General features: G+C 38.6%; 1 protein-coding gene across 1 annotated transcript; it reads left to right on the forward strand.

Annotated features, from left to right (window-relative positions):
* The first annotated feature begins 1,164 nt into the window (after positions 1–1,164).
* LOC134666526 (uncharacterized oxidoreductase YrbE-like) lies at positions 1,165–6,420 on the forward strand. The gene is made up of 7 exons (XM_063523714.1): positions 1,165–1,332; positions 2,045–2,134; positions 2,553–2,804; positions 3,241–3,548; positions 4,098–4,337; positions 5,374–5,529; positions 6,191–6,420. Exons 2-7 carry the CDS (start codon positions 2,055–2,057, stop codon positions 6,328–6,330), a joined length of 1,176 nt encoding a protein of 391 aa, XP_063379784.1. The 5' UTR covers positions 1,165–1,332; positions 2,045–2,054; the 3' UTR covers positions 6,331–6,420.
* Positions 6,421–9,722: the final 3,302 nt, after the last annotated feature.

Below are 9,722 nucleotides of genomic sequence, written 5' to 3' on the forward strand. Positions count from 1 at the left end.
GTAAGTAGTACCGAGTACTAACAATCGCCATGTATGCAGCTCGGGTGCGCGCAAATCTCCCCTCGCCCCTCTATTGTTATTTCTACACGGCTTCGTCGAATGACTGTATTATTTTATAGACTGTGGTTGTATAGCGTTTTCGGGTTATCTCATACTTTAGAATTTCGTTTAGTTGTACCACTGTATATATATTGTTAGATGGTTAGAATATAATGATTTGTATAATTTAATGTAGATTTTTTTTCCAATTCCACATTTAGTTTTCAGTTATTTAGGGTATTCGTTTAGCTTACTTAATGTTTTATATTTAATTAATTGTGTTATAACATTTTTTTCATTCATTTAGTCTTAATCATGTACCTACATAATATGTACCGTATGACAACGATTTTACAAAACCTCCTAGAGTATTTTTAAAGGTATACCTAATTGATAAACTTCTTATTACAAATTGTCTCTCTTCTGTTATAGGTAATTATAGAATGGGTACCGTCAAATGGGGGAGCTGACGACGGATGGGGTAACTATAGTCCGTTTTTTTAGCATTAGAAAGAACTTCGCAGAAGTAAGCTTGTGGTTCCAAATCCGGCACTTTTAGCGGTAATAATTTGAAGTAAATTATATGTATTGACCATGCTACATTAGATAATTCAATAATTATTAACAATTAAAGAGCCTGACAAAAACTGCATGCTTGCTTCTGTGGAGTTCTTTCTAATGCTAAAAAAAACGAACTATATAGACAACGTTTTTTGAGTATGTTCTAATTTAGCTAAGTAGTTGAAAAATTGTCCTTAATGCTGGTAAATCATGATTCAAAGATACAATACAAGAGGACAATTTTAAATCATTTGTAAATAAATTTTTGTAAATCATGATTCAAAGATTTTATTAAGTACACTCCTGTCAACCACGTTTGTATAATTAAAGTCAGACCGAGAAAAGTTTGCAGCGTTTTGATAGCCCTCGCAGTGCAAGTGTCATTTTAAACTTCAAACTTCTATGAAATTATGACGTATAAATAACACTTGCACTGCGTGGGCTATCAAAATCGCTGCAGACTTTTCTTGGTGTAACTCAAGTGAATATTTCCTTTGTCTATTGTTACCCCACCTGTCCCAGTGTCCCCGGTTCCCCCTATTGACGTTATCATAACTGTATCTACCTAAACGCAAACCAGAGCTTAATGAGTGAGAAAAACAAATGCGATGGCACCATAAACGACCTCTGATATCAGCTGATGACTCTGGGTAGTTATCGCATCGTTCAGCTACTTATAAGGCGCCGTCGCCTTGGTGGACTCGCACTTTGACTCGGCGGGTGACGGATCGGGTAAGTGAAACGCATTTGCTTTTAATTATTATATGAAATTAATATAAAATTAATTTCAAATATTATTTATTGTAATTAAATAGTGCCCATTTTTAATACATATTTCTTATAAGGTAAACGTATAAGTGCTCGACATGCTGATGCCCAATAGATGACACCTTGCTGTCACCTCTATTGATAATGACTTAAGTTTTAAGATGACATGTACTGGGACCGCGTCGAGCACCAGTACGTTTACCTTACATTAGTTTAACACAAATAATTGAATTAAACTCTATTTTGCATATTTTTTAATGTAACTATGGGTTACTGGCTAAACATGGACACTTATAAGGTATTGTCGGATGGAAATGGATGATAAATTATTTTAATTTAATTTAATTGTCTCCATTTTTTAAACTTCTTAAATCTTACTACACTAAACTGCCACATTGTATTGTATGCTTGCTTGATTAAATTCCTGGGAGTTCTTTCTAATGCTAAAGAAATTAAGTATATTTATATATAGTGCAAGAGAATTGCGAGCATATACTTGGCAGTATTTTTTCATACTACAGTTTTATATCGTTTCATAAAAAAAAATCATATAAATAAACTCTAAAAGCATTTTCATATAATAAATTACCTTAAATATCGACAACTTGACCATAAATAGTTGACACTTATGTTTTAACATGCTTTATTCTGCTGATCTAATAAATTTTACTTTCAGATAATTCGAAATGGCCACCAACAAGTTCGCAGGTCCTTCCCCTTACTCCCTCAAGCCTTCTTACCCGGCTGAAGACTTCTTGCATACCGAGTAAGTGATATAGCTTCTACTACTGCGCTAACTCCTACACAGAGTTCTTAATTTTTGTACATCTTATACGTTTAAACGAGCAATTTTTGTAAAGTTATTTTCGTACACGGCGGGAAAAAGTTGATATCTCTCGGGAAAAAATTGAAGAAATTTGAACCTTATGTAATTTACTTTTAAGTTCAAATTTCTTCGGTAGAATATCTCGAGTTATCAAGTTCTTCCCGCCGTGTACGGAGTTATTTATTTCGGGGATCTCGGAAACTGCTCTCATCTTGCGATATGGGAGTTTTGGGGGCAAAAAATCAATCTAGCTAAGTGTTATCTCTGGGAAAACGCGCATTTTTGTGTTTTCATTTCTTTCTATGTCTCCCAGATATTTGTTACTAAATCAATAAACTGAATCTCCCATATTATACAGGTATGTCGAATACGTGACTGCTGACGCAAGCGCCAAGAAGAGGGTCGCCCCTGTGGTCGGCGCCGTCTTCGGTGTCGGCCGCGCGGGCTCCATCCATCTGTCCAGCATCATCAGGAACCCCCGCATCATCGTCAAGTACATCGTTGACGACGCCAAGGAGAGGTTCCCCGAGCTCAGGGCCTACTGGGGCGTCGGCGACGAAGTGCAATTCATCACTTCCAAGGAAGCTGACCGTGTCTACAAAGATAAGAGGTAAGATATTTTTCCTCTACCACTTCGTTATTAATCTTTTATTTCAAATATGTCAAAACAAACACCCCCCTTATTCATAAGCGTTTACTAAGGTTGACAAGCCGCTAATAATCATTTGTCCCTTTTCCATCATACCAAATACGTCGGAAAGGGACAAACGATTATTATCGATTTGTCAACTTTAGTAGACGTTTATGAAGAAGTAAGAATTCTAGTCTTCTTCTTTAAACATACCATGTAGGCTACCAAATGAAAGGCCGGCCGCACTCATCACTAAAGCAATAAATTCAGATAATACATACATTGCTATTAATGTGTAAGGTTTACGTTATCAACCCGTCATTATCATTATCATAAAAATAATTGTTTATTATTTACGCCTGGATGCTTATTATTTATCGATTAGTACATATAATAAAATTAATAAAATTTGCAGTATCACCGCTGTCTTCATCGCTTCCCCGACCTTGACTCACCATGACATCGTAGTCAACTCCATCGCCAACAACAAGGATGTCTACTGCGAGAAGCCTATTGCCGAGAACATCGAAGACACTAGGAAGTGCTACGAAGCCGCTAAAGCCAAGGGCAGGACTCTGTTCGCCGCCTTCAACCGTCGCTTCGATGACTCCTACAGGAACTTGAGGGACAGAGTTAGGAAGGGAGAGGTCGGCCACGTTCAGATCCTCAAGGTCACCGCCAGAGATTCCCCTCTGCCCTCCATTGACTACCTCAAGACTTCAGGTACTTTCCATTACCAAAAAGTACATTTAAAAAAGTCACCAGTAAATATTCCGTTTAATATTTGTTTTATAATGCAGTTCACTGAGTTTATCATTTACATAAAGTGCATTCGTCCTCCTTTAACGTACTTTACCTATGACGTCTACATTTATGATTACTTTACGATATTTTAGTGTCTTTTGCCCTGCTGTCACCTCTATTGACATCAATGACTTAAGTTTCAAGATGACATGTACTGGGACCGCATCGAGCACTAGTAGTTACGTTTACCTTACAGCTAGTTGTACCACTTTGGCAATCTCCTTGTACCTACCTAGTAATGTTTCATGCAAATACCAATAGACCGACCGCTTAAGTCAGTCCTAGCCTGCGCGGTACGGGGCGACGGGGCGGGACGACTAAGGGTGGCGGGGAAGGTGCGGGCGCCGTTACGCCTGCCGCCCGCACCTTCCCCGCCACCCGCCACGGTCGGTCTATAGATAATTACCAACCCGGTAGGCGGTTTTCTGTGCTGTAACTACATGTTTCCAACTCCTTGTACCCCGTCAGGTGGTATCTTCCACGACTGCCTGGTGCACGACTTCGACGTGACGTGCTGGGTTCTCGGCGAGCTGCCGACGCGCGTGCAGGCGCACGCCACCGCCCTCATCCCCGAGATCAAGGCCATCAATGACTTCGACAACGTCGCCTTCCTCCTGTCCTTCCCGTCGGGTGCCGTGGCCATTGGCGACAACAGCCGCTTCTCCGCCTATGGATACGACCAGAGGCTCGAGGCTTTCGGAAACAAGGGTGAATATAACGTTTTTATTTACATAAAATATGGCGCAAATATGCTGTCCTCGGTGAGGGATACATATTTGCGCCATTCGGCGTAGAGACTCTGGGACCGTGGGGGCCTAGCGCAAAAGCCTTATTTAAGGAAATGTCCCAGCGTCTCATCGACACCACAGGTGACCAGAGGGCTGGCAGCCTAGAGAATAAGTCTGGCCATCCAAAAAGGAAACGCTGCCAGCCTCCTGGGCACCATAACAAACGAAGGTGACCTGGGCAGCATTTTTTACCTGTAAGTTAATTTAAGATGTGTTAAATTTTAGTTTTAATTTTAATGTTGTTTTTATTATCATTTTGTTTGTTGTTAAAATAAACTTTTCATCAGAAAAAAATAATTAAAATAAAATAAAACTAAATTACAAATTAATACTCAATAAGATTTAAATATACCTAAGAAATTGGGCCCCTTTGGCATGGTGCCGAGGATGCTGGCAGCATTTCCCCGCTGTATTGCGATGCTAATACGTTGTGCGAGAAAGCTACCAGCTCTTCGGTCACCATTGACGTCGATAAGTCTTTTAGGGTGAATATTACGTACGCGTTTTCATAAACCCGCCTACACCCAGTGAGCACTAAACATTTAATTGTTTGGCCAGTTTAGCCCTGTAGATGATTGGTATTAACGTTATGTACAATACGCTCCGCGATTGTTGCGGTAATTAAGGTCCTAGCTAAATTAGTTGCTCAATATTTACGCTATACAATTTCCAATTTAGCAAGAATAGATGGCATAATAATCCCGTGTGGTGAAAGAACCTACGCCTTTTATTGGATAATAAAAATAAAAGATTGCATATATAATTGGCCTTGAAATATGAAAACAGACATGAAAAGTTCCCGTTCTTCAAACACGAAATAAAATTCCTGTCCTGACATATAAGTGCCATAATGGATACATACATATATTATGCACGCACGTTTAGAAAAAAAAAGAAACTGAGTTTTCTGGCACTGCCTATCCTTAACTTTCACTTATGGAAACTTTTGTTTACAGGAATGATTAAGGTTGAAAACGAGAGGCCCGTCGCCGCCGTGGAGTCGTACATCGGGCACGAGGGCATCAAGCAGAGCCCCATCTTCTACTCCTTCCCCTCCCGCTACAAGCGCGCCTACCAGCAGGAGCTGGAGCACTTCCTTGATGTGGTTCAATGTAAGAATTTATTAGATTTTCTTAGAACCATCTGTAATAAAATATTCGAGGCTAGTAGCTGGCGCTATCGAGCCTAACCTAACCCATCCCATGGAAACATTGGTATGAATTGGCCCGCAATAGCGGTTGGATATCGTCTACATCAACTTAATAGTTCAAAAAATATTAGTGAGTTTCGGTTTAGCTCATGGTTGACCGGTAGATAATGCCTTTTGGCATTAAGTCCGCCAGTTGTACTTTCGTGTATTGTGCAATAATGTTTAAATAGGTAAATGAGTAATATATGTGACGTTCCACGGCAAAAGGTACCTTATGGCGGCTGGCGCTTACGTCGCATAGCGCCGCAATAATATTGGAGCGGCGTTAATAATAGCGTAAGCGCCAACTGTCATAAGGTACCTTTACCCGTGGGACGTCACATATAATTACATATCGGTTAGTTGCATTTTGTCAATTAAAACGCGTTTTTTTTCGGTTATTTGTCCGAAATATCCAGAGTCAAAGTGCTACTTCCACTGTGTTTTACTTCATCATCTGATTGTAAAGAATTGATTAGATACCCACAATGTAGACATAAGCAGAATAAAAAAAGGAAGACATGCATTTTTCCCGTATATTGTGTATGCATACAGAATGATTCTAAAAGGTCATGTTATTACAGACAATGTGCCAATGGAAGTCACCAGCTGGCAGACCCTGGCCATCAGCAAGCTGGCGACGGCGGCGGAGCAGGCCGCCCGCACCGGCACGGCTGTGGACCTGGACTGGAGCAAGGATGGAATCCCCGCCCAGTACTCTTAGACTGACCCTTCACGATCTTGGACTCCTCATGTAAATAATTCGCAAAACTATTAATGATAAAATAAAAAAAATACAAATAACAATTTTTACACGTGGTTTTATGTTTACCCTTAAGCTCTGGTTTCCTAGGATAGCGGGCCGTGTCCATACAAAATACGACTCATCTATAATATTTAGCCGTACCTACTAAGTTTTTTGTATGGAGACGGCCGCTATATTTATATGACGGCACCGCTATCCTAGGATAACCGAGCTTTAGAGCATTTATCCTGTGGACCATAAGAAAGATTAATTGATTGTATAACATGTGTGGGTAATCTATGAAGTCTCAAAAAAAAAACCACAAATTTTATTCGTTTTGTCATAAGTCAAACAAATACAATGAATGATTACCTGATCTTGAATAGCAAATTAATTATATTATAAAGTATGTATAATGATGCCAAACTTATTTACATGCTGCCCTCGCTAAACCCGTAATAATACTCCCACATAAACTACACGAAGTCCATAGTATTTTTTTGAGCGCATCCTAAAGTTAACGAATTCTTTCAGGTGTGGTGCACCAAGGCCGACTTAAAATGTTTTGGTTCGATTTAATTATACATTAAATATTCGATTCGAAGATGACAATCGAATCAAATACCTATTATAACAATTTAAGTTACATGTTTGTAGATATAAAACCGAGGGTTAAAGTTGGTATTCATACTCGTACATAAGTAGGTACATACGAGTACGTAGATAATATACTTTGCGCAAGAATACTTAAAAGCTACGGATCGTTTCAAAGTCAAATTCTTATTAGCTGTAAGAAACATGCCTGCAATTCATTTTTATAACCCTAAAGACGCATACGAGGAGAAATAATTCTTCTTGAGGAATTCGGGTCCAGATAAAAGGTATTACGGGTCCTCTTACGGGGCGAAATTAAACATGAATACTTGCTCCTACCTCCTGAAGCATTCCGCTCCAGTAAACGCTTTGAACACAAGGGAAGCCCAAGGAGGTAATCGGGTTTAGTAACATATATCTCCTCTACCGCAGCCGCATTTAGACAAATGACTAATATCATCTTGACTTTATTGAAATTCCTTCTCCTGTAATATCAGCGTACGTAAATGTATCTTTAGCCCACCTATGTGCACAATTACGCAGATAGTGTAGGTGCTGGTTATTTAAGCCCCGTATAACTAACGTCTAAGCACCCAAATGAGGTTTGAAGAGGAATGAACGAACGAAATACAATTGTTTGTTTATTAATCAAATAAAAATTTAAGTATATGGGTAGGAAACTAAAGTTATTCATTGTTTTAAAAAGTTGTAAAAATACAGGTTTGAAGGGCCGTCTTTATTTATTTTATTTAAATTTTATTGCACACCAGAAAAGCATTCTCTACCAGTCTACCATCAGGCTAAACAGAAACAGTAGGGTGCAGACATTGAACAAAAAAATAGCAGAATAGCATAAAACATAGTCTAGCCAAGATGAATAAAAAAAATATATTCGTAAGCACGAACACACAAGAGAATAATTACACATTATACAAAATATAATACTTAAGTGCCACGAAATGGTCTCATCTTGACCATGATGCAGGCGACTTCCAGCGTTGATAATGTCTCAAGTTTAGCGATCACCAGCTGTCAAAGAACAAAATTGTATAAATAGTATTCCGTCCAATAAAACAATACTTTCAAAATGTTTCTTTTACATTTCCCCCACGTTCCGATTTGATTTTTTTAAGAACATAGTAAGAGAGTAAATTAGCTCCATGTCGGATCGTTGGCATCCAGTTATCCTAGCGGGACGTGTTAATAAAAAGAGCATCAGCGGGTAGTGCAGACAGCCGCGACAAACGTAATTTAGTTGTAGTTCAAGTGGATCGCGCGACCGGAATTATTTATCCAATGGCAGCGACGGAGATGTCGCGTTGGGGCAGCGGGCACTGCGCTAGCGTTGCGAACAGCCACAACATATTGTTATTAATGTATACAGTCAAATGTGAAATTTCTTTAATCAAAAATGTCATATTTGACACGGACAGATCAGTATCATATCGGAAACAGATCGAATAACTAAAACTTGAATTGGCCTATGAATTAAAATCAGGTCGTGATTTGATACTTTGACATTACTTAGTCTCCGTGCATCTCGCTCACAATAAAGATCTAATTTTACAAGTACAAAATCCGTTCTCAAAGGCGGTATCTACCACTGCACCTTGAATGACGGTCGATATTGGCACAAAATCTTTATATAACTTCACTATAAATTACAACGACGGTACGAGTATTCATATTACCTGTTTTAAGCTAGCTTTAAATAGGTAAATATTCTGTGGCGAAGTAACAATCGCGGAAATGTTTTCCGCACGAGTGCAACAGTCCCTCTCGACGTGGCTCTAATTGAAAAATGCAGTTAGTTCTTGCACTCATTCGTACAAGTGGATAGACGGCTACTAACCACTAGGTGGCATTCATGGATAAAGATTCCCCTAAATATTTATAAACGTGTATAAAAAACTCATTAGATAGATTTTTATTAAGTACCTACTAGGTAGGTACGGTACAATGGGTAGGTATAGGTACAATAATTAAGATAAGATATTTACGACACAAGTGCGGAAAGTAGGAAATTCGCAAAGAGTGGTTATAAATTCAAACACGACCGAAGGGAGTGTTTGAAATCGACACGAGTTGCGAATTACCTATTCGCACGTGTATCGTACGTTTTACAGTACATATGGCCCTTTCAATTTTTTTGTTTGATAAAAATATTAATTTCTCAGAGCTGCCTGCTATTCCTTGGAACTGTTCTATAAATAAAATTAACTATGGTTTAATTTTGACGACCTTTGCTGGTGTAAAATTCATATTGGAAATATGAAATAGCCATTATAGATAAATTTCATCTAATTTCCCGGTATTTGGCATTATGATATCAACATGTCGGCAACGTGTTGTTTAATTTTATGCTTGCCTACACCCCATATTTATATCAGCAGTCACTACCTCTATCAGGCGGGTCTGGCGGCCAATACCTGAAAACTGCCATTAGTATTCGTGTAATATTTTACTACCTGTCCCAAGCTCAAAACTCCTGCATCCAGAATAAGTAACTTATTTCATCACTCGTTTTTCCATCATTTCAAATTAAAACATTCCGTTTTTTTTAGATTGCATTGTTTTATGTTCGTGCTAAGAATCAGCTTTATCGATCGTAGGTTAAGAAAATGTGTCCTAACTCTTTTGTTTCGTCTACTTCTGCTTATAAGAAAATAGGTGTTGTTTTAGTTTGCTGATAAAAATAAATAAGTAGTAAAAGACTTTATTGTACAAAAATCAAAACCAAACATGATAAATAACATTCGTCATAAGTAGGTACAAAG

The sequence above is a fragment of the Cydia fagiglandana genome, chromosome 8 (genome assembly GCF_963556715.1).
Source record: "Cydia fagiglandana chromosome 8, ilCydFagi1.1, whole genome shotgun sequence".
Classification (NCBI taxonomy): Eukaryota; Metazoa; Arthropoda; class Insecta; order Lepidoptera; family Tortricidae; genus Cydia; species Cydia fagiglandana.

Excerpts from the sequence above, each read along its gene's own strand:
- LOC134666526 (XM_063523714.1), top strand. The coding sequence starts at position 2,055 with ATGGCCACCAACAAGTTCGCAGGTCCTTCCCCTTACTCCCTCAAGCCT. Across the intron at positions 2,805-3,240 it reads CGTGTCTACAAAGATAAGAG|TATCACCGCTGTCTTCATCG; the intron begins GTAAGATATTTT and ends TAAAATTTGCAG. Across the intron at positions 5,530-6,190 it reads CTTCCTTGATGTGGTTCAAT|ACAATGTGCCAATGGAAGTC; the intron begins GTAAGAATTTAT and ends ATGTTATTACAG.